We start from the raw sequence: 18,228 nt of genomic DNA on the forward strand, positions 1-18,228 counted from the left end.
TCCGGTCGACCATTTTAGAACCCTAGCTTCACTCAGATGCTACGCACGTGCCTTCCTCAACTTCACACAAATAAAACTTTCGACCGCTTCCTTTTCCGTTTCATCCCTTCTCCGCTCTCAGTCGCGAAGCCGTTCATCTCTCCTATCGGAATCTTGCTGAAGACGCGTGTAGGCCGACCAGGAACAGGTATGCCCTTAAATCAGCTTTAGTTCGATGGATTTTCGTAGGAATCAATCGATTTCCCCCCTAGAATCTGCTTCTGGTTAGATTCATAGCTAGGTTTTATATCTAGATAAAGATTCCACCTCCTTCAACCTAAAAATTATTATATTTCTTATTTGCTTGAAAGAATCTAGTTTCTTCACGTAAAGTCGAATTTTCCGGTGAATATTGGGGTTTTTTCTTTCTAACGTAAAGATTTTTTTTTTTTTTTTTAAATACGGATGTTTGGGTTTATTCTGTTGAACAATTTATCTATTTCTTGATTTCTAACTCTGGCCGCTCGAAATTTTAGGGTTCATTTGATTCAAGAAGAGCAGGAACCATGGCTTCTCGTTTCTGGATGCCTATTTCTTGATTTCTAACTCTGGCCGCTCGAAATTTTAGGGTTCGTTTGATTCAAGAAGAGCAGGAACCATGGCTTCTCGTTTCTGGATGCAGGTGATATTGGGGTCCAACCTTGATCCTAATATTTACCCTCAACCTTCTATATCTTCTTGATTTTTTTTGTTAAAATAAAAAAAATCTGTTCTCTTGATTCCCAGGGTGGTGGCAGCGAATCTGAAGAGGAAGAGGAGGAGACCAGTGAGTATGGTGATGGAAGTGATGCCGGGGCGGGGCCAGGCGAGACCACCGGCGTCTCTACCCGGAGCCGTTACCTCAAAGAAAACGCAAGTGACAGCGATGACTCGGATGGGCAACATCGTGTGGTCAAGTCAGCTCGCGACAAGAGGTTTGATGAGATGGCAGCCACTGTCGATCAGATGAGGAATGCGATGAAGATTAATGACTGGGTCAGCCTCCAGGAGAGCTTTGAGAAAATCAACAAGCAGTTGGAAAAGGTGGTCCGGGTAACTGAATCCGAAAAGGTCCCTAACCTTTACATTAAAGCCCTTGTGATGCTTGAGGACTTCTTGGCTCAGGCGCTGGCCAATAAGGATGCCAAGAAGAAGATGAGCAGCAGCAATGCAAAAGCCCTCAACTCAATGAAGCAGAAGCTGAAGAAGAACAACAAGCAGTTTGAGGAGCTGATAATGAAGTATCGTGAGAAGCCAGAGAGTGAGGATGAAGGGGCAGAGGAGGATGATGAGGAAGAAGAGGAGGATGAGGATGAGGTAGAAGAGGACCCCTCAAGGATAGCAATGTCTGACATGGAAGACGAGGATGAGGAGGATGGTGATGAGCAGGCCGAGGGTGGTGGGGTGTGGGAGAAGCAGATGAGCAAGAAGGATAAGCTTATGGACAAGCAATTTATGAAGGACCCTAGTGAGATCACATGGGAAATTGTTGACAAAAAGCTTAAAGAGATTGTGGCAGCAAGGGGTAGGAAGGGAACTGGCAGGGTTGAGCAAGTTGAGCAACTTACATTCTTGACCCGTGTGGCAAAAACTCCTGCCCAGAAGCTCGAGATCCTTTTTAGCGTGATCTCGGCCCAGTTTGATGTCAACCCGAGCTTGCTTGGACACATGCCAATTAATGTGTGGAAGAAGTGTGTTGGCAATATGCTCCTTGTACTTGACATCCTTGAGCAGTACCCTAACATTGTTGTTGATGACTCAGTTGAGCCTGATGAACACGAGACTCAGAAGGGTGCAGACCACAAGGGGACAATCCGGGTCTGGGGAAATTTGGTTGCATTCCTTGAGCGGCTGGATTCGGAGTTTTTCAAGAGTTTGCAGTGTATTGATCCACACACTCGTGAATATGTTGAGAGGCTTAGGGATGAACCCTTGTTTTTGGTTGTTGCACAGAATGTTCAGGACTATCTTGAGAGGATAGGGGATTTTAAGGCAGCTTCCAAGGTGGCATTGCGACGACTTGAGCTCATATATTATAAGCCTCAGGAGGTCTATGATGCAATGAGGAAGTTAGCTGAACTGAGGGAAGATGGAGCTGAAGGTGGTGGGGAGGATGGTGATGCAGCTGGTGATGAACGTCAACCAGCTGAAGAGAATAGGGGCCCACCACCTTTTGTTGTGATTCCTGAGCTTGTTCCTAGGAGGCCTACATTTCCGGAGAGTAGTCGGACACTAGTGGATGCATTGGTGTCTCTGATTTATAAGTATGGGGATGAGAGAACAAAGGCTAGGGCTATGCTTTGTGATATATACCACCATGCTATCTTTGATGAGTTCCCTGTTGCTCGTGATCTTCTCTTGATGAGTCATTTGCAGGATGGAATTCAGCTTATGGACATATCATCGCAGATCTTATTCAACAGGGCAATGGCACAGCTTGGTTTGTGTGCCTTTAGGGCAGGGTTGATAACAGAAGCTCATGGGTGTCTCTCTGAACTGTATACAGGGGGGAGAGTGAAAGAGTTACTTGCACAAGGTGTATCACAAAGTCGTTACCATGAGAAAACTCCTGAGCAGGTACTTCTTCACTTATTTGACATCTTCTTTTCCTTAGTGGTTCTTCTTGATTATATTAAAGATAAACAGATTTTTTGGAAAACAACCATGGTGTGTCTACTATCATTCGAGTCCTCATATCATTAATTTTGATTCTGAACTGGTTTTTCCTAGTGTAAGTAATAATGCAGATAGAATTTCTTCGTTAGTGCATGGATGAATTTAGTTTGCCCTGTTACAGTGGTGATCTGTGTTTGCATGTTTTTGTGATTATTTTGCATCTCCTTCTGTTTTAGATTCTGCAACTTCATGTTGCTTGCACATTCTAACCTAATGATCTTGTGGTGCTATATTAAATTTTTCTTTTACTACTTTTATTTGTGAACAGTTGTAGTGAACAGTGAAATTTAGATTAACAATTGTATAATTTTGCCATGGCATAATAACTATCACTTAGGCATTGCAAATCTGATCAGCTTGTGGTAGTGTTTTATCATATGTTAGATTGTATGAGACCTTCAATTGGAGAACTGTTGCTTTGTCAATCCTCCTGTCATGCCAAGTATCATGATGCATGTCCATCTCGTTCTTTTAGATTGTTAACCAACTAAAGCATTTCTTGAATTAGACAGTCGCTGAATAAACAACAAGATGATTATTTTTCTTGGCCTGTAGAAGGGCTTTTTTTTCTCTTATCGCATTAGTAGCCAAAACCAAAATCATGTCTCATGTATACATGTGAGTCATCGACATGTGCTATCTGCTGTTTAGGGCTGCAAAATTGTCGGGCGTCTGATGCAGATGATGACAATTAAAAGGTAGAATTGATTTACAGCAATGGAAGAAAGTAAAATATGATTATTTTTTCTTTATAATCCTATAATTCCTTACTGAGATTGAAAGCTTTGAGATTGACAAGTCCCCTCTCTTTTATTTGAGAATGATAGGAGTTAAGAAGGGGAAGTGCACAACAAATCAATTGTACAAGTGCCCATAATTTATAAAAGATAGCCTAGTAGTCATTGACCAAATAATTTGATTTTAAATGACAAACTATGGGAAAATGATTTACTGATTCAAGAGAGCTTAAATTACAGTTATGCTGACAATAATTGTTGGTGTGAGCAAAAAATGTCTTCTAATATTCAGCTTTATGATCAATTTTAAAAGAGCTTTTTTTTGGTTATCTAAGGTGAGTTGGTAGTTATTGCTTTCTCAGGCTGAATCTTTTCCCTGATTTACTATGGCCAAGAGTCAATTCAGGTCAGTCTTTTGGTCTACAACTGACATCTTGTTTACAGTGTGTTTGTTATCATGACATACCCTATCTGCCATTTGTCGGGGACCAAGTTTGTTATCATGACATACCCTATCATGACAGTTTGTTTTGATTTTAGTGGTTCTCATCTTTTTAAAGATAGATGATGGACATAATTTTATTTTGTTATATAAAGAATCATGGAGTGAGGTAACATTTCTTGATCATTATGAATGAGATAATAATGATAATTGTGCAATTATGAATGTTCCATAGGTAGTAGTGAGAAGACAGCAAAAGAGGAAAGCAAAGGAGAGGGAAGGGAATGGGTGCAGAGAGAAGGAAATAAGAGAGTTAAAACAAGAGGAATAAGGGGGAAGATGCTCATTGAACTAAGATAACCAGATTACTTTTATCTTTTCTTTCTCATATTTTAGGAAAGAACATTTGTCATGCAAAATTAGCGATCGGGTTTTGGATGCATGCATGTTAGAAGGTGATTTTTCTTTATTGAGTTTCTGAGTACTTACATGCAACTTGTTATCATGGAAATTACTTGAAAGGAAGCAACACTAAATCAAATAAAGATACTAGATCATGATATTATGATAAATATTATCTTAATCGTTTTGGAGACCTGTATGTACTAACTATTACAACACTTTTCTAATCTGTAGAAAGCTGAGTAAACAGCGACTTAATGCTAATTTCGCTCCTGCCTAATTGTTGGTGATCTTAGCTGTTTAAGCAACTAATTCTGGTAATTTTGGTTTTGCCTACATGAAAAAAAAAAAAAAAGAAGTCATAGGAGTAATGATATAGGAGAACAGTTTGTGGCATCTAATGATCAATTTTGCATGCTGTTTTTTGTTTAAATTTTATTTTCCCTTATTCTTTTTGCTGCCTTCTCTTATCAATTTGAGCATTTTGTGGGCATTGCTAAGGGAAAATAGGACCTTTTAAGTGATTAAGCTAGGATTGGTAGGTTGAGGTGGATCATGTGCCTGAAATAGATTAATCAGGGCTATCTCAGATGCTTTAGATGACTCCAAAGATGTGGTGAGTGGGCAGAGATTCATTTAAGTGATAATCAATAATGATCAACAGAATGCTCAACAATCAATAAATCAAAAAATTTCTGTACTCTGAAAATGCTAGAAATAATGCAGACTCGTTTAGGACCTTTTTGGTGATAATGTATCGCAAAAGTTCATGGTGCAGCCTCACCAAATTTGAAGAGCATCTACAAGCAAAAGGAATGATAAGACATTGCTAGAGCACTTATCAAGATGTTCTCTCTCACCTTAAAGATGATGCATTTGCTTGGCCCAAAGGGAGTAGGTCACACCAAAAAAATTCTAGAATTGATGGAGGACAAGGTCCAAAACACTGACTGTGCCCTTGGCCCATAAAATTCCTTCTCTTTAAGCTGCTAGTTATCATCTGTTTTATTTATGGAGCACTTTGCTCATATTTTCTTGGTTTTTTGCATTGGAAGAAGTAGAACATGCCTAGCATTGTCACAGCCAGTTGTCTAGGGTACACATCCCCTGCCTAGGGACTTATTACGTGCTTGGAACCCAGGTGGGAAGCTGCCTCAGTGATTAACAAATGCATGGTGTTTGAGTTGCAAGCTTCACACATGTATGCGTGCATTTATGTTCGTTCTGATGTATGCTTGAATGCATGTATTGTATGTAGATATGTATGTGCTTGCATATTTCCTTGTTTCTAAAAACAATCCATGGGGCAAGCTTTGAAAGTTCTGCACACAGTGTTCATTGAACGATCTTCATTAGTGGATGTCTAAGTGGTTAGAAAATCTTTTTGAATATATTTTGTGATGTGTTCTAGTTGATTATTTGATGTTCAATCTGCTTTGAAAGAGTTTGAATTAGACAAAATTAAGTAGGCAGCTTTTGCAGTTGCCAGAGACAATGATATGGCTGCTGATGTTTATTCTATTCTTGTCATTGAAATTTTGATTCTTGATCAAGGATTTGGTGAGTATTAGAGCATGAAATATGATATGTTAAATTATATGATATTTGATAAGTAGGATTTATGAGCTGGCTCGGTTGGAACAGTGTTTGTTGGCTATATTTGTCGTTCAGGATGTAGGACTTAATGCTTTGGCCTGTCTTAGGTGAAATGCTTGTCCTCAATGAAATTAATAGTTTCAGACTAACTTTCTTGAAAGTGTCTTTCATGAATTGTTTGGAAAAATGTAGGCGATAGTTTTTAGTCATCATGCTGAAAACTTTACAAGGTAAAAATAGTTCACAATCATTTTTGTTGGATCTAATGATCCATGATTGGGATAAAATGGCCTTGCATGATCCTGAAGATCTCTGTCTGGATCAAAATCAAGTTGGATTGAAGTATGTAGATAGTGGATCTTAAGATTTGTATCCAGATCATGTTATCACACATCAAAGCAATTAGATTGCTGATTTTTTTAGTATCCATCAGTTTCTTTGACTTATATGGTGACAAATATATCTGGAATAAGCTTTTCCAAAACATACGACTATTAATGCCCTCAGGGATTTCACTAGTAAGAGTTAAAAAAGAAAAGAGAGATTTAGTTGTATAGGAGTTAGCTTAGTTTGTCCTATGTTCAGTCATAATGATTCCTTGTATAATTTTCCACAGAGAAAGATGCGTTGATATATTTGAAGGGCAGGACATTCTTTGTTGGATATATTTATGATTTAGTTTATTTTTGAAGGTAAGAAAATTGCATAGGTTTTAATAAGTGGATGAGGGAAATTTTGTTTGGTCATCAAGAGGGCAAGGGGAAAGGAGGCAATTTTGTGTGTCATGGCTGATAATGATTTGATGAAATGCTCTGTATTCTCTTCTACGTTCATTTTTTTTTGGCTCAAACAAGGCTGGATAAATGTATACTGATATATGATGAATATGGTAATAATTGTTTTAGGTGCCGTTGAATATATGTTGTGTCAATGGATATATATGTCCAAGATGTCTGGCAGATGGGTTGCCAAAGAGTGTAATATGCATATCTTATGGGTCTATGCCTTTTTAAGTCGTCGATGCAAAAGGGTCCATTAATTATAAAAAGGAAAAGCATGCATATGCCTGAAACGATAATTAGAAAATATACAAGTTGGTTAGGTCTTATTCAATTTGTGTTTGCTTGTGTGCTCACTGATACCATCTGTATTTATATCTTTGAAATCATGATGATATCCATGTTTAAATCAAGGTCCGATGAAACTGTCTCTGTATCTTAATGTGAAACTTGAAAGCATAACCATCTCTATGTCCAAATCTGAATGAGTTAAAAATCACATCAGTTTCTGTGTCTGAAATTTAAATCCTTTGTATTAGCTTATCTGTATCCAGTTGAAACAAGGATCTTGTGTAACTTTCTCTGTGAAAGTTGGATATCAAGCTGTTTGAGTAGATTTTGAACTTCATTGCTCTTTGTAAAATATGAAGTCAAATAGAATGTGAAGAAACTAGTAATGGTGATTGGATACGAACCTCGTGATAAATTTGTGAGGTCAATGGAAAATTATCATTTCTCTCTGTAAGTCAAAGTTTGTGTCCTGAATCTAAGATCATGATATGAATATTGTTGCAGTAGATTTTGAAGTTAATTTGGAGTTCATAAAATCTGCGAGGAATGATGAAGAACTTTGTACTCGCAATCCGGTTCTGAGCTTGAAGCTGTCTTGCGAATTGTTGGGTAGCATTCTTAACAAAGAAGGGTTGTAATGAAGTGGCCTCCAAATCTTTTTTCTGAGATAGCATCCTTTGTATTTAGCAGCTCTGTTTCCTTAATTAGGGTTGGATTTTGATCAGGACATTCAGATTAGAATGTAAATGATGTAAAATCAATTAGGAGAAATGTACAATCAAGGGGTGGAAGCACTGCATCATTTCTTTTTAACCCGCAAAAGTTGCTTCCAGAGTGCTCGTACAGTTTCCTTTTTAGGGTTGTCCACTATTTCTTTCCTATTTGTTCATCCCTCTTTCCCTCCCTCTCTCTCTCTCTCTCTGGGCACTTTGATTGTTTTCTTAATCAATAAAATGAAGATGTTTTATTTTTTTAATCATATGAATTTTTTTATCTTGTTCTTTCTCAACATGATGCTGGGGCCTTTTTCTATGTTGTAGTTCTATTCAGTGATTAGAGCAAAATAATAAATGGACCATTATTTTGGTTTCATCAGGAAAAGCTCGAACGCAGAAGGCAGATGCCTTACCATATGCACATAAACCTTGAGCTTCTTGAAGCCACTCATCTGATATGTGCCATGCTTCTTGAGGTCCCCAATACGGCTGCCAGTACCTTTGATGCCAAGCGAAAGGTTATAAGCAAGACATTCCGAAGGCTTCTTGAAGTGAGTGGAAGGCAGACTTTTGTTGGTCCTCCTGAGAATGTCAGGGACCATGTCATGGCTGCCACCAGAGCCCTAAGCAAGGGAGACTATCAGAAAGCTTTTGATATTATCAAATCTCTTGACATCTGGAAGCTCCTCAGGAACAGAGAAACTGTGCTGGAGATGTTGAAGTCCAAGATCAAGGAAGAGGCACTGCGGACTTATCTTTTTTCGTATTCATCGTGCTACGACTCCTTGAGCTTGGACCACCTTAGTGCAATGTTTGACCTTTCTGAGGCCCATGCCCACAGCATCGTGAGCAAGATGATGATCATGGAGGAAGTCCATGCAAGCTGGGACCAACCAACGAGGTGCATCGTGTTCCACGATGTGGAACACACCAGGCTGCAGGGGCTTCTGTTCCAGATGGCAGATAAGCTCAACATTCTTGCTGAGATCAATGAGAGGGCCTATGAGGCAAGGACCGGTGGGGGTCTCGACGGCCTGCCACCGAGACGTAGAGGAGAGGGGCAGGACTACAGTGGAACCACTGCATCTGGGAGATGGCAGGATAACTTCATTTCCGCATCACAGTCAAGGCAGAGTGGGGGATATGGAGGCCGCACTGGTTACAGTGGGAGGTTAGGGAGTTCGGGGCAAGGAGCAGGTGCAGGGTTTTCGAAGGACCGAACAGGGCAGGGGCAACGAGGGACTGGTGGGTACTCTGCTGGTTACCAGAGCATGCGATACCAGGATGCTTATGGGAGTGTTGGTAGGGCTCCGTACCAACATGGCTCAGCCGTGAGAGGCTCGGAGACGTCGCGCATGGTGAGTCTCAACAAGGCTGGTAGAGTTTAGACGAAGAACACCTATATCAGAAGAGGCCTTTGAAATTTTGATTCTTAAGATCGGAGTACAACTTGCCCCTTTTTCGAGAATATTTTGTTGAGAACCGTATTTGTTTGTTATGAATGAGTTCTCTTTTGCTGTTTCGGTTTGGAGCATGGTATGCTTTGTGGAACCATGGGGTGTCGGACCATGTATTCGCTCCTTTTATATCGGTTTATGTAACATTTCTTGTTTTTGTTTTATATTCTTTTTGTTTTGCTTTATTTATCTTTTTAATTGCTTGATGTTTAAGTTGCACTTTTATTTTTGCTTGCTTGGGGCATGTTAGGTATAGATTCTACTGAAGTATTTTTTTATTTTATTCTTTTTCTAAAAATGCTTTTCAGATAATATTATCAGTTTTTTTAAATAATCATAACAGTATTTGTTGTGTTACACGTAACACACCCTTATATGATATGGAAAAAATTATTTTCATTTTTTTGGCAAGATACAGGTAGTTGTTTAGTTAAACTTCTATGACAGGGCTGAGGGTGTCTTTGGTATTATTGTTGTTTTCCTTCTCTTTGTTTCTTTAAATGAAATATTATGGGGGGATTGATGTTGCAGGGATGTAGATTTGGCAATTACATCCGATGCAGATAGATTTCGATCTGATTCGGTCCTAATGGATCGGGTTAACCGTGACAATGTAAAATCCAATTTCAATGTGGTGAAATCTCATGTTTTTTTTCTTTATCTTAGTTTTGTCAGAATATTTAATTTCATAAAATGTACGATCGGGTCTTCATCGCCTAACAGCCATATTGGATCTCTCAACACAACCCAAATCTTTCTTTTTTTACTTTTTAATGTCTATCTGTACGTTAACTAGGCTGTACAAATTTACACACAAAAGAATAAAGAAGAGATGGTGGTTCACATCTCACGAACAAAATAATAGAGAAAAGTCTCACAGGTGGAGATAAATATATATATATATATATATATATATATATATATATATATATATATATATATATATATATATATATATTATTTGACTTATAGTTTATCATTGGATCACAGAACAAGTTCTATAGACTCTAGTGATAATCTTTGACACTAGCCAGGGCTCGTAGCTTCTATAGACAACTCCATAACACTGATGATAGGAAGACTTCCTAGAAATAGTCGACCAGACAAACAAAGACATCCCGGCAAGACATGGATTTCGGAAGCAACCTGAGAAAGTACTCGGCAAACTCCTAGACGTTTCGGCTCAGCAACAGTATATATGATGGTTCTACACAAAGCACATATATTTGGCGGTATCCTGGCAATCGAACAAAGGAGATGCCGATGGCCGTGGATATGATTCAAATTTAGTGATCTTAGTTGCTGGCAAGAGCTACGGAATCTTGACCAAAGGACTTTTTTCCCTGGTGGATGCGCTTCGTTTGCTGCTGCGGACCTGGAAGTCTTTCCAACTCTTTAGATATTCCATATTGACCTGGCCCTGTTTTTCCGCCTTGTTATTTAAAGAACTTGCTGAGAAGTCTATGTAATATGCTTATGTATTGAACCAAAAAGTCCTTACCGAAGACCATAAGAAGAAACGACAGATAAGCTGCTTCTCTTCGACTGCCTCATATTGATTAGGTCATTTCGAGGAAACAACCGGAAAAAACATAGAAGCTTTACTTTCAGAAATTAATGAAAGGATAAGTAGACCAACCGGAAACAATAACTTGGAAAGGAAGGCAGAAAACACTCGTATACTTTTCTGAAGTAGCTGTTGCTTTCCTATAATCTTCTTGTTTTTAAAATATTTTTATGCCAAATGGATTCTAATGTGGAAACTAGGGACCGTAAAAGTTTTTTTTTTTTTAAAAATTATTTCTTGTTGCATTTCTCTTACGGCTGTGAGCTTTAGCCTGAATCGTTGAAGAAGGGACGCAGAGCATTTCTAAGCCTTTTGTAGGTGCAAGAACAAGTACAGTATTTATATATTATACTCACCCTGTACCCCACACCGCCCCATCGATTCCTAAGTTTTGATTGGCTTGTTACAAGTTTGGCATGGCATCACCGCTGCAACAAAAATCTTCTCCTACGGTATATGCTACGCTATGATTGGTAGCCTTGACAAATTAAACAAGTTGGCTTCATGTATTCCTAAACACTTATCGTGACACCCGGTAGCCAATTTCAAGAATGGCGGTCTTGGTCCCAACGTAGACCAGACTTTTTGGGTCGTGGTGGGGTGCGGCGGCGCGCGGCCTCTATTTCTATATATTGGGTTTCCCCTTTTTAAGCCATGCCAAGAAGCCTAGTTAAGCATGGCTCGTGATAGGGAGCTTGGCATCTTAGGAATTCTAAGGGAAGCCCTTCTTTCCCTTGTAAAAAATGGAAAGCTGGTGGGCTCAATCATGCTCATGATTATTCCACTAAACCTTCTACTCACGATTCCTAAACTTAATCCACCCTTAGTAGTTGATTTCACCTCCATAGTATCTCTTCTTCCTTCAAAGTTCACCATCTCCAAGGCTAGGCAAGTTGAAGTCCGTATTTGGCCCTTGAAGCTCATCATCTCCATGTTCTCAATGTCTGTCATGGTTTACCTGTCAGTCATGATATACACTAGTAGGCAACTTGGGCTCCAGGAATTGTCATCAAAGATTAGGAGGACTTGTAAGGCGTTTTGATCACTATGTCATGTGTTAAACTCGTCACCTTGACGTATGTTATGCTCTTTTCCATGTTTGGAACCGTCATGCAGTTGTTTGAAGTCTCTTCTTTAGTGTCCTTCCTGGTTCTGTTGATGTTGTTCATAATGTTTATTGTCTCAACAGTGATCTTTGTTGATCTCCTTATAGTAGGGGAGTTGAGCCTTGTGGTGTCAATATTGGAGGAGGGTCGTCATGGAGTTGGTGCACTTGGAAGGGCCGGAGGGCTCATAAGAAGAAGAAAGCTTCAAGGTTTTGTTCTCATGGTGGTATTACTGCTTCTAGACTGGACACGTTCGATGGTCGGTGGTCATTGGAAGCGGAATCATCCAAAAGGGACACCCATGGCCGCGGATATGGCTCAGAGTTTATTGGTCATGTTTGCCGGCTCCTGCTTTGACGCCTTCTATCGTCTTGTGTTTACGGTGTACTACCATGAATGCAAAAGGAACAGTGGAAGAGACGAAGCAGCTGGAGAAGAAAGGATATATAACCTGCTGCCCTTTACTTCCAGTGTTGATGCTGCTCTTCCTTGATTTGAATTCGACCAACCTCGAAAGAAATTGTTGTGCTTCTTATAGGTCTTGTAGTCGGTGTGGATATTGGTGTCTTCCCTCTTGAAGAGGAATGGTTTAATTGTCCTGTAAGGAAGAAGCAAAATGACAGCAATATAATTATCCATGGTTTGCCAATTCGACAAACGAGGTTCCAGTTCTGCTCAAGGCTTCTTTTTTTTTTTTTTTTTTTTTAAAAAGAATGTACAGACGGAGGAGGGAAAGGTCGTCCCCCAATTTATTAAATCAGAATGAAAATGTTTATATACAATGGAGAGAATAAGCGGGCGGAGTGAAAGGTTGAGGTCGTTCATACAGGTGACAGCAAGGTCCCTGAGCTACTCCAAATGTGCTGGGGCTTCCCCTCAGTCTTACCCGAATAAAGGCACACTCCCAATCCTATATGAAAGGAGGTAAGGAGGGGACCGAGATAAGATTTTTTCACTCAACTCTTAGCTCTCGTATTTTGATTCTTTCTACTATTTTCTATCTTTGGTTGACTTAAGCATTGTAGGATCCTCTAACGGATAATTTTTGACAAACGGATTTGATTTTGTAGATCTTCCGTCCTTCAACAATCATGCGCAATACCTTGGCTCTCGGCTGACTATCTCGTCAGAGATTTACAGTAATAATTTGGTGCACTAGGTAGGAGAAGAAGAGAAACTCCTCAATAGGAATTATGTCCAAGACGAGAGCACAGAATGCTACTACCAGCTTTTTCAGATATTCATCATCCTGACGTGAGGCACTTTCGGTGACCAACACCAAGCCTAGTGCTTCACGTCCGGCGGTCACGGCGGACCAACAATAATTCACTATCTTGGTGTAGCAGATAAAAATTTTGATCAAAACTATTTACCGCTTGCAACAGACTATGAAACAACGACAGCAGTAACAGCCGGAGGAATCGGCGTCTGTGATGTCAATGCACAACCGATGGCCTCCTCCATCTCAACCGATAGACTCGGCACTCTCATCATGCCGATCCACAACCTGCTTGGTGGTAAAGATGGGGGCCATTGGTGCCTTTCCTCAGTTGGCGCTCGCGATGGTCAAAGAAGTTCGATGCAAAGCAACCCGACTGACATTCGAAGTACTTTGCACTGACAATGACTGAACTGCGGCGGCAGGTCTAGTTGGTGCCTCACCAACAACGATGACATCATCGTCTTGTCCGATGGACACTACTGGCACTAGTGGTGGGGGCGACGTCTGCTGCAGCGAAGATCCTCGGGGTGGCGATGGCGGTTGAGTACTTCTTAGCACACACGAAGAAGATTCTTCTCGAGAGTTCTTCTGCGACCCCTGAAAAGGTCCCTCTTGACCTAAACTCGACCTCTTCTTGACGGCCCGTCAGATAGACTCCACTGAGATCTCTATGCTTACAAATCGATCAGGAAAGTTAGCCTTTCGACAAAAAGTAAATCGACAGAGACACTATGAAAATTCAAAAAGAAAAATGATCCTACCTAAAGAGTTAATCGGACTCAATCCGGCATCATACAAGGATTGCTCCGCAAGTAATTTTCATTAAGGAGGAACCTTGATGCCAAGCAGTAATTCGTAATGCTCTCTATCCTCATCGAGGACTATTTCATTCTTATCCGAGGAGAGGTCAGAAGTAGTCCAAAACCAACTGAAGCCCCACGGATGGTCAGTGGCAATGTAGAAGAATTTGTTCTTCCATCTGTGGATAGAAGAAAGAAGTTCAGTAATGAATTCACAATGATACCGAAGACTAAAGAACTACCATTCTCTTTTTTAAAGATATTTCTTCAACATAAATAAGGCACTGTTGCAGCCAATCCCCGTGTGCGTCTAACTCCAATAAAGAATGATCTGTAAAACAAGTCCATATTGGATGTATGCCCTAGAAGCCAATATTGGCTGACACATATCATATTTTTAGGACATGATTTTATACTTAACGAGTAGTTATATTACCATTCATGTTTTATGTGTCAATGAATTGTCTAAGAGATTAATAAGACAATGACACATATTCTCAAAGAGTTGAAAATTTAAAGCATGTGCCATTGATGGTTAATTTCTAAATTACTTCTCATTATAGGATCATCACGAGAATGGTGATTGATCCAGATAGATCGGTGCACGGATCGCTTCCTTCAGACAGATGAGTCTCTAATATGCGATGCAAAGACACTGAAGCGAGAGTATAGATGATTGTTAGAGAACAACTAGCACTCAATGTGACCAAACATGAGAAGTCACATGGATATCTATTCACTCATTAGTGACTTTCTCAATGCTGCAGTTGTGTGACTAATTTTTTGACCTACGGTATCATAGCTGCTCGCAGTGAGGTTGCTGGAGTTTGACTACTCATAAATATGATTTCAATGAGTTCTTGTAGTAGATGTTAGCGATAATTGATCCACTACAGGAGTAGAATATGAATCTAGATGGGATCTATCGATCCTAGCAGAGGAGAGTAGTCTTATGAAATTTGAGAAGCTGCATCCTTAAAGTCTATGGCCATAGTAATATGATTAATGAAAAAAAAATTTCATGAGAATCATAAATAGACTCGAGCTAATTGAATCTATCATATGACCGATATTGAGATTTAATGATTTATCCATGATCAATCATTTGGTCGGGACTCACGATAGAGGGACTGAATCACACATTAACTGTACCTAGAGATTCATCACATTTTATTCTGCTGGATTGTCACTATATACTATTAGGTGTCACTAGTGGATTGTGCGATCCACAAACATCATCTTGATGATTGATGATCCTTGATGGGTAGAATTGGAATGGTTCCGATCTATCGAAAAGAGTTTCGATAATATTGTGATAGGGATCACAATATATCTCACTATCAGTCATAATAGAGTCTATGGGATCACACACAAAAAAGCTTTGACTAATCAGATGGTTGAGTTATAATTATGAATCACAATAGGATTTAATGATCAATATGATTAATGATTAATCCAATATAAAAGTTACAATTGTTAAACTTACTAAATATTAGTAAGTTATAGGAGGATTAATTAGTAATTGAATTGCTACTTGGCTCAATTTAATTTAGCAATGGTGCTTGGATCAAGTCTAATTGAATTAGATTCAATTTAACTTGACATAGATTTGATTTGATCAAGCCCAATTAGGTTATGAGATGACCCAATTGCATGGGAGAATAATTTCTAATTTGATTAAGATTTGGGTGCAATCTAATTCTTAATTAGATTAAATTTTAATCTGATAGATTGAGCTCCTAATCAAATCAGAATTTCAATCTACTTGAGTCAAATCAATTCCTAATCAGATTAGGATTGATTTGGTTTAAATAAATCATCTAAAAAAGAGTCCTAATGGTCTAGGATTCCTTCCCTTACATCACATTATGGAAGCCCCGCGGCCCACTTTGTTTTGCACTAATTTTTCCTCCACATCCTAAAGAAAGAAACAGCATGAAAGGAGTTCACGCTAGTGCTATCTCACCATAGAATATGGGGGCGCAAAAAGAGATAAGGAGGTGACATAATTCTAGAGTCCAAGGTAACATGGACTCTTAACCAAAAATGCTAACTAATCCTATTTAAACAAGGGATAAGAGGGGTGGTTACAATGCTGATAGAGATCAGATTTTTGGGATGTCGAACCAAGGAAGGTGCGTGAGAAAATTTGGAGAAGAGATAGCACAGCATTAAGGGGTTGGCATGATGTTTGTTGGCCCTATTCTTTCTTATCAAAAACCAAAAGTTGGTTGTTAGGATCTTCTCTCTTTCTCTTTTATCCAAGTTTTGGACATAAATTTTTTTCTTTTCTTTATCCAAGAGTTGGACATGTTTTCTTAGATCGTTAGCGTAAAAATTTTGTACATAGATTTTAGGAAGAAAGAGAAGAAAGTATTCTTTTCATGATTTCTAACATAGAGATCTTTATCCTTCTATTTTTTTTTCTTCTCTAAGAGGGTCTTAAGAGAAAAGAAGAGTTTTCAACCGTCAAGATGGGTCTCTGTAAGGAAGTTAGCATCTCGATGAGATCAAGAAGCTTCTGATCAGATCGAGATCTCATGTGGATATCTGTAGAGGTCGGATGCTTGTGCAGCTTCAAAGGACCTTCGAAAGATATCCACGATCATCGATTCGTGGTGTAAATCGATCCATATCAAGGTATGAAGTTAGATCTTCTCTATTTATTCTTCTCTATTTGATTTCTGTATCTGCATCCCATCTTACATATATAGATCTTGTTGCATGATTTTAAGATTTGATCTTATGCACGTTTAAATTAAATTAGATTTAATCTAGATTTTTTAAAAATTTTTGCTACGTTACGTCTTAAAAAATTTTTGCATGTATGAAATCATGAATCCCAACAGTCTACTGATTGAAATTTTATCCGATGGGGACCCCCCGATGCTTAAGTTAGTGGAGAATGGTGAATAAAAAATTTAGAGTAAAATTGATAAAGTTTTAGCCCAGAAGCCCCCCCCATTGCTGTTTTCTTACCTCCCCTTTATAGGTAATTCGGGTGTAACTATTGAGCACATGGGGTCTCGCTTATTACAGTATTAAAAGGATAGTTAATCTCTATTATCGGACCATAATTACGGAGTTAGTGGATAGTTAATGCCCATTGACGGTCGTGGTATGGAGTCGTTACTCATGATTGTAGGATCGTGATTATGGATTCCGATCGTATAACAAGTCGATGATTCTGACATACCGATTGGAGGTCGGTGATTTTGATATACCGATAATCAGTCGGTGATCCTGATATACCGACTGTAAGTCGATTTCACATACTTTGTATCGAAGAGTCATCGATAGTACAGTATATCGGATCGTTTGGATAAATTGCTACCTAAGAAGATGATCGAGGATTACCGATAGGAAGTCGGCTTATCGATAGACAGTCGGCCATTCTTCATGTTCCTCGTTGAGTCGAGGAACCAACCTTGAATTGGGGAGAGCAAATCCTATTATCCCAATACTTGCCCCCCACTCCTAAGTCCAAAGTGACTCGATAAATTGGATGATGGGAATCAGCGTATCTCCTGTCATGATTTTGAGCTCCGATTCTGTGATCATTTTGATTGTAGGAATTAATGATCCTTTCAAAAATAAAAAATTTCCAACCATTTTATCGTTCTGATGATCGTGCAATCATCATTAGTATATCAAATCGAGAGGATGGTTATTTAATGTTGCAATCGATCGGATGGTGGGACGATTCAGTTGATTTGATTTTGATCCATCGGGTACCGCCACGTGTTCGACGATTATTGGTTCTTGACGATTCATGTGGATCATGTTGACGTGTCTTTATCAAGCGGTAGGTGCATTGAAATGTCCAAATGATGTTCGGCCCTAACATTACCATGTGTCAGGATCTGAGAGAATCTTGATTTGAATGAATTTATCTCAACCATCGGTGAGTTCTATATAAAGATCGCTTTCCTCCTTCATTTGAATTTTCTGCAACTCTGAGAACCCAAAAGTTTTTTCGTGGGTGTCGAGAGCTCCATTGAAAGGAATCATCTTCTTCTCCTCATCTTCATGGTCTCCAGAGCTTTTCTTTGCTTTCAGATTGGCCTTTTCTCCTTCCCTTTGCTTCTTTTTCAATTTTCTCTGTCGTTGTTAATGGCTAGTAGCAATAGAAAGGATAAGGGTAAGGTTAGAGAAGATGAAGATAGATCTTCTAGTCTAGAACCTTCTCGGAGTAGTCGATCGATTAGTCCGATTGATCACTCCCTTCCAGATCCGATCGTAGAAGCATCTTCTATGATCAAAACCATAATTCTTCGGCTCCAAAAATAATATCATATCATGAAGCAATTTCAGCTTTATGCACCCGATCCAAAAGATCGAGTGATCTCTCCTCCTCTAGGTCAAATAGCTATTTATGTGGAGAACCTACAGGCAGGCCTTCTTTTCTCAATTTTGGAT

At 39.2% G+C, this 18,228-nt stretch overlaps 1 protein-coding gene across 2 annotated transcripts; it reads left to right on the forward strand.

The window, feature by feature from the left end:
* Positions 1-41: 41 nt before the first annotated feature.
* On the forward strand, positions 42-9,278 carry LOC105039578 (eukaryotic translation initiation factor 3 subunit C). Of its 2 annotated transcripts, none has more exons than XM_010915769.4 (4): positions 42-187; positions 516-661; positions 766-2,595; positions 8,038-9,278. In XM_010915769.4, exons 2-4 carry the CDS (start codon positions 638-640, stop codon positions 9,043-9,045), a joined length of 2,862 nt encoding a protein of 953 aa, XP_010914071.1. In that variant the 5' UTR covers positions 42-187; positions 516-637; the 3' UTR covers positions 9,046-9,278. The 2 variants fall into 2 exon arrangements, with proteins under 2 accessions (XP_010914071.1, XP_073104548.1); XM_073248447.1 differs by having other exon boundaries at positions 90-187; positions 608-661.
* Positions 9,279-18,228: the final 8,950 nt, after the last annotated feature.

This window comes from Elaeis guineensis, chromosome 1, assembly GCF_000442705.2.
Source record: "Elaeis guineensis isolate ETL-2024a chromosome 1, EG11, whole genome shotgun sequence".
Lineage (NCBI taxonomy): Eukaryota > Viridiplantae > Streptophyta > Magnoliopsida > Arecales > Arecaceae > Elaeis > Elaeis guineensis.